This window comes from Rhinopithecus bieti, unplaced genomic scaffold (assembly GCF_001698545.2).
Source record: "Rhinopithecus bieti isolate Rb0 unplaced genomic scaffold, ASM169854v2 scaffold_5613, whole genome shotgun sequence".
In the NCBI taxonomy this organism is placed as follows: domain Eukaryota; kingdom Metazoa; phylum Chordata; class Mammalia; order Primates; family Cercopithecidae; genus Rhinopithecus; species Rhinopithecus bieti.
Window position 1 is genome coordinate 14,739 of NW_016804845.1, and position 18,461 is coordinate 33,199.

General features: G+C 39.3%; 2 protein-coding genes across 3 annotated transcripts in view; one reads left to right on the top strand and one right to left on the bottom strand.

The window, feature by feature from the left end:
- Positions 1–18,461, top strand: part of LOC108528717 (membrane-associated transporter protein-like) — a 29,193-nt gene that overhangs the window by 4,777 nt on the left and 5,955 nt on the right. Inside the window, exons 2-5 of the mRNA XM_017870695.1 lie at positions 1,486–1,535; positions 5,550–5,875; positions 15,851–15,994; positions 16,878–17,001. Coding sequence (XP_017726184.1) covers positions 1,486–1,535; positions 5,550–5,875; positions 15,851–15,994; positions 16,878–17,001 — 644 coding nt within the window. The remainder of the gene's footprint in view (positions 1–1,485; positions 1,536–5,549; positions 5,876–15,850; positions 15,995–16,877; positions 17,002–18,461) is intronic.
- RXFP3 (relaxin family peptide receptor 3) overlaps positions 5,707–18,461 on the bottom strand; it is a 27,405-nt gene continuing 14,650 nt past the window's right edge. The window contains exons 3-4 of one of the 2 annotated variants that reach the window (XM_017870697.1): positions 7,102–7,169; positions 5,707–5,795 (exon numbers count right to left, since the gene is read on the bottom strand). The gene's annotated coding sequence lies outside the window, so the exon portion shown is untranslated. Of the gene's footprint in view, positions 5,796–7,101; positions 7,170–17,161; positions 17,251–18,461 lie in introns of those variants that run through there. The other variant, XM_017870699.1, reaches the window with a different exon arrangement.

Sequence of the window (18,461 nt, forward strand, 5' to 3'; positions counted from 1 at the left end):
CCCTGCTTCAGCTCTCGCTGGTCAGGCTGCAGCAGCTGACCAGCACCGATTGTCCGGCACTCCCTAGTGAGATGACCCCAGTACCTCAGTTGAAAATGCAGAAATCACCGGTCTTCTGTGTCGCTCGCGCTGGGAGTTGGAGACTGGAGCTGTTCCTATTCGGCCATCTTGCTCCCCATCCGCACATTTTCTAATGAATCTACTCTCTATGCCTTTGCAGCCTAAGGGCTTTTGGAACTCAGAAGCAAGACAAACCATTCTTATTTCTCTGCTCTGCGCCGTTACCTCCTGTCCTCAAAGCAATGAGGCATCCTGGCCCAGTTTAAATGTGAAGGAAGGGCCCAGTGAGAGAAAGGGAAACAGGTTTAGAGGTAGGTGGATGGAAACAGTGAACAATATTTTAAACATATTATCTTAGCATCTTTGAAGAGAAAAGTTGCTTTGTAAACCTAAAGAAATATCAGATCAACTTGTCTGGTCAAGCTCTTGTCTTTGACCAGAGCATATGTATCATTTTTTTTTTTATTTTAATTTTAAAACTTTTTTAGTTTTAATTTTTTTTTCTTTTCATTGGGAACACAACACATGTATCATTTTGACTGCTTTTCCTGTACTCAGCCTCCAAGAGGGCAGAGGTCATGTCTGTCTTGCTCATTGATGTATCTCAAGTGTCTAGCACAGTTCCTGGTGAAGGTAGGTGCTCCAACAATTTCTATTGATAAACAAATGGGTCAAGGACAACACACACACATACACACACACACACACACACAGAGAGAGAGAGAGAGAGAGAGAGAGAGAGAGAGAGAGAGAGAGAGAGAGAGTGAGTAGCTGGTACTTATGTTAACTGTCCAGGATTTAGTATGTACCTGCTGGGAATAGGTAGGAAGAAGCATGAACCTAATCTGATATTTTCATTGCTATTTTTTTCAACATGTAGAAAAGAATCAGAATGACTTTCTCATGAACCCCATGGGAAGATGGGAGTTCTTTAGTCTGTCCTCCTTCAGAGGAAAGTAGCAAACAGCACACAACTAGCTCTCATGACTTGAGCTGTGTCAGCCCTGGTGCTGAGCTTGCTAAGCCACACACTGATGCCTGCAGGCAGTTACAGGCAGATGGTAGGTGCAGAGTTTGATTTAGATGGACTCTCTTGAGTTTCCTTTCATCCTTAAGATCCCTCAGTACTGACAGTTTGCCAGTTTCCCATTTTACCTATCATAGTTGTGGACTAAAGAAAATTTTTTACATATTTCTATATATTTGGACTTCTTCCATGATGTGCCATTGTTCAAGTTGCATCATTAGTTATGAAATATGACATCTGTCTTCTAAAGCCATTTATTCTCCTGAGTTTGACAATACAGCCTGGCTTTGTGAGGAAGGAGCCAGCTGGATGACTTCTCGCCCTTCTTTGTAAAAGCTCATTAGCTAATGTGGCAGCAGATGTCCTCCAAACGCTCTGGCTTATGGCTTGCCCAATAGCCTGGTAATTGATTCCAGGGGCCTCAAAGAGGCTGATTTTGGCAGCAGAGGTAAATACAGTCTGGATGTAGGTGTGGGAGGTGGTAAAATGGTAAAACTATCAGCCTTTATCATAGTGCAGACAATTAGGTTTTGTTGGGGAGATTGTCTTTGAAGATAAAACCCTTGGCTTAAGCAGAAGCAGCAAAAGAAAGGCCTTTAATGAATTCCTACAGCCCTCTACTGGCCCTCATCATATCTGAGGCAGCAAATAGATAAAGTTTAAATATTTTTTTCCATTGTCTTAATATTCTGTTAGGATAATTCCCCAGTGGCCCACTTTGCTTTCCTGGCATGTCCTCTTGTACTATTGTAACTTGCAGCTACAAGTACTTCAAAACAGTAGCTTTGGGACAAATAAGACAGATTTTCCCGTATTTTTTTTTTTTTACCCTCTTCCCTAAGATAAGAGAGTGCTAATAATTCTCTAAGTTATAGCATATGTCAAGGTTTTAAATTAACACATTAATAAAGGAACCAATGGGGAAGATATAAGAAGAGTTCCCTCAGGTTCTTGCAGGAAATGTGTGTGTGTGTGTGTGTGTGTGTGTGTTTGTGCATGTGTGTGACTAGCAAAATAAAAAATGTTAGACTAAATATGAACCTGGTTAACCTTCTGCAAGACAATAAAAGTATAACACCTCTGTAATACTTTTGGAATAATTTCCCTACCAGGCTACAAAAACCCTATTCATATCTGCAAACTACCTTAATTTTACAGGACTGCAAATCACTGTGCTTTATCAGTTATGAACTGTGGGTCAAATATCCTGTGACAACAAAGTACCATTTCTCAAGAAAGGAAACTAGTTGGAAACTGCTGTCACCTGGCCACTCAGAGTGATGCATTAAAGTTTAAGAAGGCTGCTCTAGAGGAATATTTTAAAAATCAAGCAGTTGCAATTTTTACACTTTCCATGTTTGAGATATATTTTACTTTCTTGATACTTGCCACATGCCACAATAGGGTCAGGGGTAAGCCCAGGTCTCAGCCCTCAGAATGATCCACTAGTTCTAATCACCAGGCCTAAAATGACTAAATCTTTTCAGCGAGCTCCAGGCAGGCTGTCTTCAGCCAGTTCAGTGCAGTAGGTATCTTCTCCTGCTTCTAGGGGAGGTTCTGGAATTAGGGTTACCGTAGGAAGTCAGCAGGTAGCTCAGTTTGGGACCTGGTTCTGCCATGTACTGGAGCTTGACATGAATTATTTGCATTAATCCTCAATAAATTCAGATGAGGAGAGGCAGCACCACCCTCATTTCTCAGAGAAGTGCCCAAAAGCATGTGACTAGAAAGCACAAAGATGGGAATGGAAATCAGGCATGATTCCAAATCCCTTCTTCCCTCTGTGTGGTCTTCCATCACAGAACCACTAAAGCTCATAGCTTTCTGATCTAATTCTTCCAATCTCCTTTTACTTCCAAATTTTTTTTAATTCATTGATATATTGAACTCTTACAACCTTCATTGCTAATGAAGAGAAATCCTGTCAGATTTACTAATAATCGACATTACCTTGATACCATTAACTAGCACCAATAATCGACTCTTCAAAACTCCTTTGTACTCTGAGTACGCAGCTCTGAGTTCTAGCTTATCATTTATTACCGTTTTGAAAGTAGCTTCTCCCATTATCTGCTTCTCCCACTTGAAACCACCTTCTGGGGAAAAAATGAGAAACTGTGTCTTGTTTATGTTTATATCCCCAGAAGTTAGTAGAGTCATTTACATATATTTAGAGCTCAATACATGTTTATTGAACTAAACTAAACCAGTAGACATGCAACTGCATCAGGAAACTCCCCAATTGTAGGACCCAATTGTCCAAATTAACCTCTAATATAAATCCATCATTATATGCATATCCTTATTTTTTTCCATAAAATAAAACTACCATTCCATTGCACAGTGGAGGATTTATTTCACATATCAATTCTTTCAAATGAGCGGGGGTCTTCTGCTCTACATTCTTCCAACTGAGGCAACCAGTAATGCTCAGCTGAACAAAAATTTGAAAGATAGAGGCATAAGTGATAAGATAATTGAATGGCAATATGAAACCCTTGATCTGTTTACAAATTATAGTTTCAAAAAAGGAATGTGTCTGTCATAGGGTTGACTTAAGTCAGGGGTTCTAAACTAAGGGCCACTTTTCAACCTCCTTCCCTCAGAGATATTTGGCAATATCTAGAGACATTTTTGTTGTCATAATGGGTTGAGGAGCAGACTTAATACATTCTTATTGGTTGATTGCCTGGCTTGACGCATGACTTCTGATACCTTCTGCATCTCCACAAATGAATAGTCATTGTCTAATAATAACCAGAGGCACCGCAAAGCCCAGAACATTCTTCTGAATCAGTCATAGAGTATGGCTGTTTCAGGACCTTCTTTTTCTCTCAAATTCTGGGCACTTCACCGTCATCTGTCAATTTTCTGTTTATGTATATGCTCATCACACATAACTAGATCATAAATTTCTTGCTTCCAGAGACTATATGTCTTACTTCACTGTGCCCCATGGGCCACAGTTTCTTATAATTCTGCCTTAAAACACCTCAGCATTCAGGACATGCTAAGGATGCTTTATTTTTGGAATGCAATGATTAGATTGTTGATCCTCCATAAATAGTCTCTATGTTAAATTGAAACTAACCAGAATATGAAGTGACCAAAATCATCTATTCTCTCACTAACTTGAATAAACTAGGATTCATGGTACTTGGCATTCAGGTTTGTGTTCTTGAGGTCAGGGTAACTCAAGATGTAACTTTAGATGTTTAGGATTAGAGAGGAACTCCTTTAGTTCTATTTTCTTCCTTGATTCCCTAGCTTGTGAAGATATTGTACTTATCTGAGAAATAAAACAGAGACTTCACTCATATACACACAAAAAAAATCAAAAACAAAATTGAAAGCTGATCTGTTCAGCTAGATAAATTGTGGTTGTTAGGCATGATAGGAGTTTGATGTTTAAAGAATTTTGACAGGAGGATCAGCCCTACATAAGTTTGTGACATATGTAGAGGATATATTCGGCACTCAACTATTTAATTCCCTTGACATCCTATAGTATGTCCACCGTCCCCTCCCCCACCATGCTATCTTCCCACCTTTATCAGAAGTCACTAATGTCTGCACCAGAAGGAACATCTGAGGAACAGTTACTACTTTGGTGCTGAGTAATTTCTTGCCCATACCAGGAACAAGTGTATTTTAAAACAGAAACTCAAAAAAGGAATAACTAATAATCGGATTTTAAATATTGGATAATTAGGGTGGGATAGATTTTGAGGAGCCTTTCCTCAGTATCCCTCAAGTGACACTATGTTTAAGCCTGAGAAGATAAAACAAGCACCAAAAAGACCTCAGGTTGGAGTCCTGTGAAATGAGAATAGGAGTTTTAAAAATTCATGTGTAAGCTTTTGTTCTCATTATTTCCTGTTCCCAGCTATCAACTGGGAACAAGTACCTTGAGCTTCTATTAGAGGAAGAAAGACAGCTTTTGAGGGTGTTTGGCCTTTGCAAGCTTATGTCATCCTGGGAAGCTTAATAATAGAGAAACTACAAGTCATTTAATTTTATTGCTGCCATAAATTGGTTTTCTTTGGGGCTTTTTCTGGTGAGAAATTTAAGTTCAAAAGCAGTCTAGAGAATGCACTTTGGAAAGGTCACAGTATCTCTGATGGTAGCAATACTTAGTAAGCCCTTGCTATGTGTGTGGCCCCATCCTGAACACTTTCTATTTTCAAACCATGACCCTACGAGTAGGTTACTCTTCTACTATTACCTCCATGTTCTGGGTGAGGAAGCCCAAGGTCTCAGCAAGCAAATGCTAGAGCCAAAACTTGAATCCACATTCCCTGGCTGCGTGTTTTTCAGCCTCTTGCTGTATTTCTTTTCCAATCATCTCCAGGCTGCCTCTGCTGTCTTCAGGGAATTTTCCCACTGAAGGGGAGTGTCTATGCATGAGGAAAATGAACAATAATTTGCTAAATATGCTAACATAGCTTTTCTTGCTTTCCAGGTTTCGGAGGTGCCCTGGGTTACCTTTCGGGTGCTATAGACTGGGCCCACCTGGAACTGGGAAGACTGCTGGGTACAGAATTCCAGGTCATGTTCTTCTTCTCTGCGTTGGTGCTCACTTTGTGTCTTATTGTTCATCTGTGCAGTATCTCTGAAGCCCCACTTACAGATGTTGCAAAGGGCATTCCCCCACAGCAAACCCCTCAAGACCCTCCATTGTCATCAGATGGAATGTACGAGTATGGTTCTATCGAGAAAGTTAAAAATGGTTATGTAAATCCAGAGCTGGCAATGCAGGGAACAAAAAACAAAAATCATGCCGAACAGGTAAAGATGCAACATTTTTTTCTTTACATGGGAAAAATATTCTTGCTCTTTGTTCTCTTCTTTTTTAAAACATTCTTTGTTTTGTGTGTTTGTTTGATGTGAAGAGTTTCATGGAGTCTGACTGAATTCGCAAATCCCCAGTAGCTATCATCTCTTGGAATTAAAATTTTATATGTCAAAGAAAAATGTCTGCATTTTCCTCTGGTCATCCTGTCTCTTACTCCTCTCAGAGCATCCAACCAAGGAAGATGAAGCCAGTTGAGAAAGGTTAGGCCTCAAGGGAAGGCTAAAATTATCCTTAGGCCAGAAGAAATATCCTCTTAGATTAGGATCATAAATTAGAAATTTTTTCCTCTAAATGGTAGCATCCTTGGGTTGGTGTCTGAGTTGGGCATATTGAATTTACCTGTCATGAGTTGACTGGATATTTTAGTTCATTTTCAGTGAACTGCACAGTGAATTCATCAGCTTAAAATCTGAAATAAAACTCAACTAACTGCCAGAGAAATGAGAACACATTCAGATGAAATGATCAGAGAAGAGACTAGAATGAAGCTGAGCAATAGAGTAGCTAATAATCCCATGGGATTATTTAAATTAAAATAAAAATAAAATTAGAACTTCATTTCTTCAGTTGCTTTAGCTACGTTTCAAATGTTCAAAGGCCACATAGGCTTATAGCTAAAATATAGGACGGTGCAGATGTAAGACATTCTCATCATTGTAGAAAGTTCTATTGGACAACACAGAGGAAGTAATTGCATTTTCCTTCAAGCTAAAATTGAATGCTAAAACCTCAGGGATATAGAACAAAGGATTCCTTGATTGACAAAAGGTTGTAGAAGACTTAAGTTCAATTCTTGGTTCCTCTAGCTGCTGACCTGTGTTATTCATTCAATGAATCACAAATAACTACTTGCTATAGGGTAACCTAAAGATTAAGAGCACAGTGCTTAAATCCTGGCTATATCATCTCTGGATTGCATGACTTTGGGCATTTACATTTCTGTTAAATGAGAAAATGATTCCATCTACCTACAAGGGTTTTGTGCAGGTTGCAGGGGCTAATCCATGTAAAGTTACTTAGAGTGTTTGCTACCACATAGTAAGCTGTTGGGTTTAGGTCTTGTTATTATGACCCTGACAGAACACTGAGTGCTTTAAACACAAACAGGGGACACAAATCTGGACTCCAACAACTTTCAGATAAGCTCAGTAAATCTCACCTTCCTGTGAGGTCAGCTTCTCTTGTTGGCTTGGCCAGTCTATTTTCTAGGATTGTTAGGATGTTCAACTAAGATAAAGCATGCAAAGACACTTTTTCAAACTTCACATAAGTATATCAACACATTATAATCATTATTCATTTAACAAACAGCTTGGGGTACTGAGTATGTGCAAAGCGCTGTACTAGATATTTGGGGACCATAAAACTGACAAATGTCCAGTCTATATGCCCAGGAATTTACAGCCTAACAGGTGGCATAAGTCGTTTGTATCATGACTCATAATCCATGATAGAACATGGTAAATGCTATAGAAACAATGTATCAGTTCAGATCTTTTAAAAAGGCACCAAGATAGGATTTGACATGTAAGAGATTCATTGGAGAAAACAGCATGAAAGATAAAGTGGAGAAAGTAGAAATAGGAAGGGAAAGTATTTGACGCAAGTCAAATACCTGTGAAAGGAGAAAGGAAAGGAAAGAAGGTAGGGTAGGAAGCCTCTCAGATGCAGTGAAGTTCCAAGAAAGCTTCACCCAGGCCAAATGGGAGTCCTCCAGCCAAAGTTGCTCCTTAGAGGAGTCCCAGCTCTTGTAGGAACAGGCTAACACTAATACCCCCCGTCTTGCTTAGTCACTATCTGGGAACAGCCAGGAAAAGGGTGACCTTGGCAGGAACAGGTACAGGAACAGAGTTCCTTGGCAGGAACAGGAGCAATGGATCCAGAGAGGCAGCATTCGGAGCTATCGATCAACTGTGTTTTCTCCAGTAGGTGACCCAAAAGGCACATTTCCAAGGTGGCCACAAATGGCATAATAACAACTGCTTTTAGTTTTAAAGAGGGAAGGATTGTGCCTAAATAAATGGAGAAAGGCGTCATGGAGGTGATCACCCCTGAGTTCTACCTTGAATGTTAGTTAGGATTTGAATAGAGATTTTGGGGGAAAAATAATTCTGACAGAAGAACATCAGCAAAGCCACAGATATAAAAAAAAATATTTTAAAAGTGTGAAGCATATTTGCAGAAAGTATAAGTGGTTCCGTAGATCATAGAGTTTGTAACTTTAGAACTAAAGTTAGGAAAGCAAATTGGAGACAGATTTTGGATGCTTTTGAATGCCAGCATAAGAACTAAAATTTTATTAGGTAGATGATGGAGGTCCATCAAAACTAGTGGGGCAGAGGACTCACTGATGTTAGCTTGGTTAGTTTTGTTTTTGATATTAATCTGGCTGCTGACTACAGGAAATAAAGAGGAGGGTGTATTTGGGTGAACAATAAGATTTCTTGGAATGAGTTGCACTGTGTGCATGGTTCATTCACTTGTACATTATTTTATTTATTCAATAGTTATTAGTTACCCCTGCCAGACCCAACGCTGAGCATCAGAAGACTGTAGTGAACACCAGAGCCCTTGTTCTACCCCATGGAGTTGTCACCTAGCAAAGCGTGCCTATGTGTTATTTTGCTTTCTTAATCAACGTTTAATTTTTGAGTAATTTTAGATTTCCAAAAAAGTTGCAGATAGTAGAGAGAGTTCCTATCTATGCTTTACCAGCTTCTCTCTTATGTTAACGTCATGTACATTTGTTACATTTGTTAAAACTAAGAAATTAACACTGCTTCAGTACTGTTAGGTAAACAGCAGATTTATTTGAATTTCACCGTTTTTCTACTAATGTCCTTTTTTTAAAAAAAATTTTTTTTCATAGGTTATTGGGGAACTGGTGGTGGTTGATTACATGAGTAAGTTCTTTAGTGGTGATTTGTGAGATTTTGGTGCACCCATCACCTGAGCAGTACACACTGCACCCAATTTGTAGTCTTTTATCCCTCATCCGCTTTCCACCCTTACCCCCTGAGTCCCCAACATCCATTGTGTCACTCTTATGCCTTTGCATCCTCATAGCTTAGCTCCCACTTATGGCTAAGAACATACAATGTTTGGTTTTCCGTTCCTGAGTTACTTCACTTAGAATAATATTCTTCAATCTCATCTAGGTCACTGTGAATGCCATTAATTCATTCCTTTTATGGCTGAGTACTATTCCATCATATATATATAAAATACTTGTGCACTCATGTTTACAGCAGCACAGTTTGCAATTGCAAAAACATGGAACCAACCTAAATGCCCATCAGTCAAAAAGTGAATAAAAAACTGAGAGATATATATGTGTATATATGTGTGTGTGTGTGTGTGTATACACATATATATGTATGTCACAAGAATGGCAATAATTAAAAAAAAAGATGTTGACGTGGATGCAGTGAACAGGGGACACTTCTACACTGCTGGTGGGGATGTAAACTTGTACAACCACTATGGAAAACAGTGTGGCGATTCCTTAAAGAACTGAAAGGTATCTCATTGTGGTTTTGATTTGCATTTCTCTGACGGCCATCTCACATCAGTGAGAATGGCAATCATTAAAAAGTCAGGAAACAACAGGTGCTGGAGAGGATATGGAGAAATAGGAACACTTTTACACTGTTGGTGGGACTGTAAACTAGTTCAGCCATTGTGGAGGACAGTGTGGCATTTCCTCAAGGATCTAGAACTAGAAATACCATTTGACCCCGCCATCCCATTACTGGGTATATACCCAAAAGATTACAAATCATGCTCTATAAAAACACATGCACACGTATGTTTATTGCGGCACTATCCACAATAGCAAAGACTTGGAACAACCCAAATGCCCATCAATGATAGCCTGGATAAAGAAAATGTGGCACATATACACCATGGAATACTATGCAGTCATAAAAAAGGATGAGTTCATGCACTTTGTAGGGACATGGATGAAGCTGGAAACCATCATTCTCAGCAAACTATCGCAAGAACAGAAAACCAAACACCGCATGTTCTCACCTGGGAATTGAACAATGAGAACACTTGGACACAGGAAGGGGAACATCACACACCGGGGCCTGTTGTGGGGTGGGGGGAGGGGGGAGGGATAGCATTAGGAGATATACCTAATGTAAATGTCGAGTTAATGGGTGCAGCACACCAGCATGGCACACGTATACATATGTAACAAACCTGCACTTTGTGAACATGTACCCTAGAACTTAAAGTACAATAAAAAAAGAAAAAAAAAGAACTGAAAGTAGAACTACCATTTGATCCAGCTATCCCATTCCTGGGTAATATCCTTTTTCTGATCCAATCTAGGATACCACATTACATTTAGCTAAGTGGTTTACAAAACTAAAAACTGTACTTTATTTTAATGGTATTTTAAGGATTTTTTTTTTTTTTTTTTTCTTTTTATTATAATGAAAAAACCTCATTTTTTTGTATTCAGTCATGTATATGAATAAAAGCAATACATCTTAGCTCTTAATTATAAAATTCTGTAAGTAGTTTTTCCTTGAGATCAAGCGCTTCCTCCAGTATTGTTTACTCTGTTCATTTGCTTAACATTTTTCCAAAATAAATGCAAAAGTAAACTTCAACACTGCTTATGTTTGAATTGGCAAAATGGTTGACTATGATCTGCTGAAAGAAGGCCTCATTCTATCAATGTGACTGCCTTGGAGTTGAGTTGCCACAGCACATCAACCTGCCTCTCCCCATGCCAGTTGATAGGAGAATGCAGTTGAAGAGAGTAATCTATTCATCTGACTCCAACAGTAGCTCCTATTTTAGGATGAGTGCTGTGTTTTCCATAACTATAAGAGTGCAAGGAGGAACTATGAGGTCATTGGGATAAAGCCTTCATTTTACCTCGATCACACAAGTAGAGAAAATATGAGATTTTATGTCTCCTAATGCCTGGATGCAACCCTCTTTCCCGACACCAGGCTGCCTGGTGGATAATACCTATACTCCTTGCCCTTCCTTCACCAACAAACCAGAACTCTAAGATTCCTAGTTGGATTGGAGCCCTTTGTGCATTTATGCAGGACAGCCAAAGAATCATGGAATATCTATATGATAAAATTCATGCAGTCATTAAAAATGTATGTTTCTGAAGATTTAATAAAAATATATCAGGTAAAATACACATTACATACACAAAACAATCTTTATTTTGGGAGAAAACAAAGCTGCATACATAGAGGAAAATGGAAAGGAAATATACCAAAATGGAAAGTCTGGATGATAGGCTCACAGGAAGCTTTAATTTTCTATTTTTAAATTCTGCAATACATCCAAAATGTCTACAATAGATAAAAAATAAGGAAAAAAGTAATCAAATAATGTGAAAGCAAAAATTTTAAAATAATGTGGTGGTTTGGGGAACAAAACAAGATGGGGTTTTACTAAAGGTAAGTATATACTTGGTAACAGGTAACACCTTGATAGGTTATCTGCCTCTTTGATGTTCCCTTAGATAGACTGGGACTCCCCCTCCAAGAGTTGCATAGGCAGGGGTTGTCTCATCCACTCAGAGGTTGCTGTGAGGATCAAATGAAATCAACTGAGTGGAAGCCTTTTGAAAGGCATGGAACTCCCACACGAATACAAAAATAAATACAACAGATACAATGAACTTTCTAGTAGGGGCCACATAAAAAATTTTGTAGGCTCTGAATGATTTCATTATTTGGTTTAAAAAACAAATTGAGACCAGTGCAGTGGCTCATTCCTATAGTCCCAGCAACTCATGAGGCCGAAGTGGGAGGATCCATTGAGCCCAAGTGTTTGATGCTGCAGTGAGCTGTGATCATGCTGCTGCACACTTGTTGGAGCAACAGAGTGAGACCCCACCTCTAAAAATATAAATAAATAAGCAAATAAAATAAGACAAAAAGATAAAGTAAGAACAAAGCACAGAGTAATACATCTTACTCTCAAAGCCATGGATTTGCACTTCTCTTCCAAATGTGTGCCCTGGGAGGTCTCCAGTTAAGCAAAAGAAGTCTGCACATTTCCAGGGTCAGGGCCAAGGCTGCAGGGCTGTTATTGCTTGCCAAAGACATTGCTTTCCAAAATAAGGGTGGCTGTGTAATTTAAGAACAAATTTTTCTTTTTTAATGGCAAGAGGGCTGAATTATTTCATGAGTTTAAACCAGATCTCATAAAATCTATCTCCAATTCCTCCATGCCATCAGTTGCTCCCTTTAACATTTAAAAAGTCTCCTTTTGAGGGCACGTTTGTGAAGTTTTCTTTCTCCCTGATAGACTCTGTACCTTTTTCGCTTGTAAATTCATCACCACCCAGTCTACAGCTGACAGTGGTGCAAAATAAATGCAGTAAAACAACTCCCGAGGTTTCAGAACGATTAAAAGGGTTTTACAAGGGAATTGATGAGTCAGGAATAATATGCCAGCTGAGTTTTTATTCTGAGTTACAATATACAAAGGGGCTTTGAATATTTACACTCCCAGCTTTTACAGAAATACTAGGCACATTTTGAAAGCTCATGTTTATTTTTAGAAGAAAGGACAAATTAGGCTAACAATGAAAGCAGGCTGAAAATTATGTATAAGTCAGAAGCATATATTAATATTTAGAATGAGGCTGAATACTTGGCCAGATTCACTTTCTCAGTTTTACATTTTTGGAAAGAGAGGAAGGAAAGTGAAGACAAACCATTTAGTTGGAGGCATGAAAACTAGGCTGTTGTTTCTTGGGCTATGTTGTTAGCTGCTTCTTTCTGTGGTTGAGGAAAAAGTAGTAATTCTGAACTTCATTTCTGTTATAATCATTTATTTTTACAGGTACCATATTCTACTTGCAGAAAAACAGTTATTTTCCTTCAATCCAGGGAAATGCCTGTAGTGTTTAACACTTATTATCAGAAAATGACTATAGTTATGGTCAGTGGGCTAGATACTGCAAGACTGATGAATTTGAAAAAGTCAACTTACACAACAAAACTAAAATGGGTGAATATAATTTTCCACAACAAAGAAGTAAAATGCATGATTGCATAAGGTTAAGAAGTATAAAAAATATGCTGTTACAGTTAAAATAGAAAAGCTCAGTAGACTGTCTTATAAACTAGCCAGTACTCAATGTTATGATTCAGAATAAATAAAAATATGACAAGAAAGACCCATTACCAAATCTCGTCTGATGTTTATGGTCTCAGTGTCTTCAGGGAAGCTAATCACTTAATATTCCCAAGGTTTCTTTCTTCTCTTATATGACAAGATGCTAAAGGCTATTATCATTCTTGGTATTTCAAAACAATTGCATCAATAGTTTAAAGTTTCTCATTCTCTCAATGTTTCTGAAACCAAAAAAACTATAGCTTCTGGTTTTAACCTAATTTAAATCTAAATTAAATAATCACAGGCCTATATATTCATTTTTTTACATATATGTGTGTGGGATGGGCCTTCCTAAAGTCAATGGAAAAATCGAATGAAAAGACAAAATTTAAAAGAATAAACTTTATTTCTTAATATAAGCTCCATTGAGTTCATTGCTTTCTTTTGTAAGCAATGATACCAGGCATTTAGCCCATCCCTAAAGAACTGGGGATCCTGGAGATTTCGCCATGTCAATGCAGTCTTTTTTACATTATTAGCTGAAAAACCACGGGTGCCCTTCATAGATTTTTTAAGATTATGAAACAGAAGTCAGAAGGAGCTAAATCAGGACTGTAGGGTTGATGCCTAAAGACATTCCATTAAAACTATCACAATATTGCCCTTGTTTGTTGAGAGGAATGAGCAGGAGCATTGTTATGGTGGACAAAGACTTTCTGGTGAAGTTTTTATGGATGTTTTTCTGCTAAAACTTTGGCTAACTTTCTCAAGACACTCTCATAGTAAGTAGATATTATCAATCTTTGGCCTTCCAGAAAGTCAAGATGCAAAATGCCCAAGCATCCCCAAAAAACTGTTGTCATAGTCTTTTCTCTTGACCTATCTGCTTTTGCTTTGACTGGACCATTTCTACCTCTCAGTAGCCATTGCTTTGATTGTGCTTTATTTTCAGGATCATACTGGTAAAGCCATGTTTCATCTCCTGTTACAACTTTTTGAAGAAATGTTTCAGGATCTTGATCCTACATGTTTAAAATTTTCCTTGAAAGCTCTGCTCTTGTCTGAAGTTGATCTGGGCACAATACTTTTGGTACCCATTGAGTGGGAGGTTTGCTGAACCTTAACTTTTCAGTCACAATTATGTAAACTGAACCAACTGAGATGTCTATGGTGTTGACTTTTTTTTCTGCCACTAATTGTCAGTCCTTTTCAATTAGGGCATAAACATGATTAACTTTTTTATTTGCAAATTGATGTGGATGGTCTGCCCCTGAGGACTTCGTCTTTAACACCACCTGGTTCCTTCCTAAAATGAGTTATCCATTTGTAAACTGCTGATTTCTTTGGGACATTGTCTTCATAAACTTTAAAAAAGAAATCTGTGATTTCACCATTCTTCCACCAAAGCTTTGCCATAAGTGATGTTTATTCTAGCTTCAATTCTAGTAGAATTCATGTGGCTCTGTTAGGGGCCCTTTTCAAACTGTTGTCTTACCCTTCTTGGTGCCTCAAACTAAATCTTCTTCAGACATACTATAGCAAGTTAGTATGAGTTTATTTTGCTTCAAAAATTTTTTTGAAATCCATACATAATTTTTTCATAGTATGCGTTTTCCATTAACATATTGAAGACCCCTCGTATGTGTGCGTGTGTGTGTGTATAAATATATATATTTGAGTTCTACATTGTTCTTACTTCTAACTCAATTAGGGCTCATTAACATGTTTCTGCTATCATTAGAATCCAGAGAAATAACCTGGGAGGAGACAGCTGGCTAAGAACAGGGAGCTGACTGGCTCTCTGTATTAATGCTCTAATAAATAAAAAATTTTCACAAACTTAGCTGCTTAAAACAACAGCAGTTTATTATCTCACAGTTCCATAGATCAGAAGTCTGGGTGAGCTGCACTAGGTTTTCTGCACAGGGTCTTACAAGTGTGAAGTCAAAGTGTTAGCAGAGCTGTATTCTCATCTGGAAGCTCAGTGGGAAAAGACTGCCCCTAAGCACATTCAGGATGTTGGCAGAATGCGGTTCCTGTGGTTTTAGGACTGAGGTCCCTGCTTTGTTGTGGACTGTTGGCCTGGAGTTGTTCTCAGACACTAAATGTCACTCTCAGGTCCTTTTCATGTGGCTTCCTCCACCTTCAAAGTAGGCATTTCTTGTGCTTTGAGTTACTCTGACTTTCCCTTCTACTACCAACTGGAGAAAATTCTGTACTTTTCAAGGGCTCATGGGATTTGGTTAGGATCACCCAGGTAATCTCCCTTTCAATTAACTTAAGGTCAGCTGACTAGTTACCTTAATTATTAATATATCTGCAAAATCCCTTTGCCATGTAACAGCACATAATCACAGAGATGACATTAGGGGAACATGATCATGACAGACATCTTGGATTTGCCTACTGTGCTCTCATAGTTAAGAGACCCAAGAATTATAATCATCTAAGAGCTGGCTTATGACTGTGAGCTTTGTCCTTGTGCAACAGTTCTGTCATTCAGAGATAGGATGCTCAATGTCTCCTACACCTTGGCCTGAAGTTAGCATCATTCCCATTCCCTTTGCCCTTGGGTCCAAAGCCTCATTCTGGGCCTGAAACTGCTAAGCCATCACTCATGGTTAACAGAATACCTCCTGTGAGTCTGCTCCAGGGAAACCTAGTTCCATGTCCAGGAAAAGTGACACTTCATGTGATGGCTGACTGACAAATACATAATATGGCTGTGTGCTCTGGCTCCCTTAGCTGGCTGAGTTTCTGCAGCGAAGGTCACACCTCTGTTTCATGTTTTATTTCAGACTTGCAGGGAAATGACATTAAAGTCACTGCTGAGAGCACTGGTGAGCATGCCTCCTCACTACCGCTACCTTTGCATCAGCCACCTCATTGGATGGACGGCCTTCCTGTCCAACATGCTCTTCTTCACAGATTTCATGGGCCAGGTAATGAACGTGTCTGTGCACACACTCACTGTTACACATCATTTACTCTATTAATACCTGTTGAGGTTCTTCTGGGCTATCCTCTAGGATTGGCACAGTGAGAATGTAGGAAAGAGTACCATCAAGAAGCTGGCTTACAGACAGGTCTAGAAACATGCCATTACACCCTAGACAACTAGAGGACACTACAGAGCCTGCTAGTATCTAATCAAATGCAACAAATAGGGCAAACTGATGTGAGCCGTACCAATCATGGCAGGGCTCAGGCTGGGCATGGTGGATCATGCCTGTAATCTCAGTACTTTCGGAGGCCAAGGTGGAAGAATCATTTGAGGCCAGGAGTTCAAGCATGCAGTGACCTATGATTGTGCCACTGTACTCCATTTTGAGTGACAGAGCAAGACCCTGTCTCTTAAAAAATAAAATATAATAATAACTACAAATAAAAAAGTGCAGTATGGTCTGGGCCTTGAAGGGTTAGTAGGAGTTAGAGGAGTATGAGAGAGGGAGAAAACATTCCAAGCAGGAACAGGAATGGCCCATGTGGAGGTGAGTCAGAAGCCGATTGACTGTAGCAGAAGATGAGTGGTGGGATTGCCTAAGTAAGGTGGGACCAGCTGTGAGATGGAAGGAGGAATGTTAAGGATGCAAGAGAGTGTTGTTGAGACCTGATGCAGCAAGCATTAGATTTCTGATAGGTCCTTGAATGAAGATGTGATAGGATGGAAGGGGCGACTTGGTCATGACAGCATCAGCTCTGTACTCTAGAAAGGGTCCTTCAGGCAGGGACCTTTGCTCCCCAGGGGTGGAGAAGCAAAGTGCATGAGAATGGGTTCTTACTACATTGCATTTGTACCTCAACAGCCTCCAACCTCTCTTTCAGATTGTGTACGGTGGGGATCCCTATAGTGCACACAACTCCACAGAGTTTCTCATCTACGAAAGAGGAGTCGAGGTTGGATGTTGGGGCTTGTGCATCAACTCCGTGTCTTCCTCACTTTATTCTTGTAAGTTTTTCTCTCTCCTAAGGATGTCTTCTAAAAGTTTCTGGTCTAGCACAACTTGGATTTGATATGTTTATGTGTATTCTCTGCTGTTTAAAATACCAGATTCTTAATAAATCTATGGACGTCAGGAAAAACTATTACCTTAGAAAGGACCATAGGAAGCATCCTTTTATCATCATGAATTCTAGGTGTCATTTTCCTCACTGATTACTTTGCACTTGGAATCAGTGGGTTCCTGATCAAGTTTCTCTGGAAAATAAAAGGGAATCTTTACAAGATGAAGTGTTGGATGGATGAGTCCCAGCAAGTTCATGTTCTACTGGAGCAAGATCGTTGGTGGCATTTCATAGACAGGCGTATCAGATTTGTAGACGACACAGAAGAGAAGCAATGTTAACATAACAGGTGACAAAGTCAGCATGCAAAATGACCTTAGCTTAGATGTGTAGCTGGGTAGGTTATAGGAGCACCACACCAGGATTGGGGACATCTGGCTTTCCTTCCCAGGTGCCAGCTTTTCTGAGCCTCTTAACCTCCACTCACCTAAGTTGCAGCTATAAAGACACTGAACAAAGGGATTTCTGCTACTGTCTTTACATAAGTCCAAGTGGCTGGGCTACAACTCCAGGGCATCTCACAGGCTGCATTGTACTTGTTACTGTGTGTGGATATCTCCAAGTTGTGTATATATTGAATTAAGTGAAAAGTCTGGCCTGAAAAACGTATGCAGTTCTCCTAATTATAAAGAGCTCTTCTTCTGCAAAATTGTAAGCATAACTGACCCCCAACTCAGGGCTTTGGGCCTTGGACAGGTCCAGAGGACAGCAGGGATATGGCCTGGGTGAAGGAAGTGAGAAAAGATGGGGAGAATCCCTGTTACCATTCTCACGGGGACTCACTCTGTCACCGTCAGCCTGCTGCTTGTGGGGAGAAAGGGTGGATGTATGTGAGGGCCCCTTCCCCTTCCCTTTACTCAGCCATAGCACAGCAGGAAACCTGCCTCAAGATCTCTTAAACAGTGAGCACAATTGGGAAAAGGGGACCTCATATAAACATGCAAGAAGTTGATGAGCCCGATAATCACATAACCACAACATTCATTATGTTAAAATTTATGATACCCAAATAGTAGTGCTTAAAGCTTACATTTATTTAGCAAACTCTTTTCTTCCTCTTGGAGTATGCAAACTAAGAAAATTCTAGGAGGAAGATTTCAAGCACTTAAAATAGAATAAGAGAATGCTAGACTAAAAGGGTTTGGTAAATTATCCATCTTAAGTCCTTCATGATTTCAAGGGCTGAGGGGACTATTTACTACTACACTCATTCCTTTTTTTTTTTTTTTTTTTTTTGTCTGTTTTTCTTCTTTTTTAAAGACAAAGTCTTACTCTGCTACCTGGGCTGGAGTGCATGGTGTGATCATGGCTCACTGCAGCCTCAACCTTCTGGGCTTAAGCAAG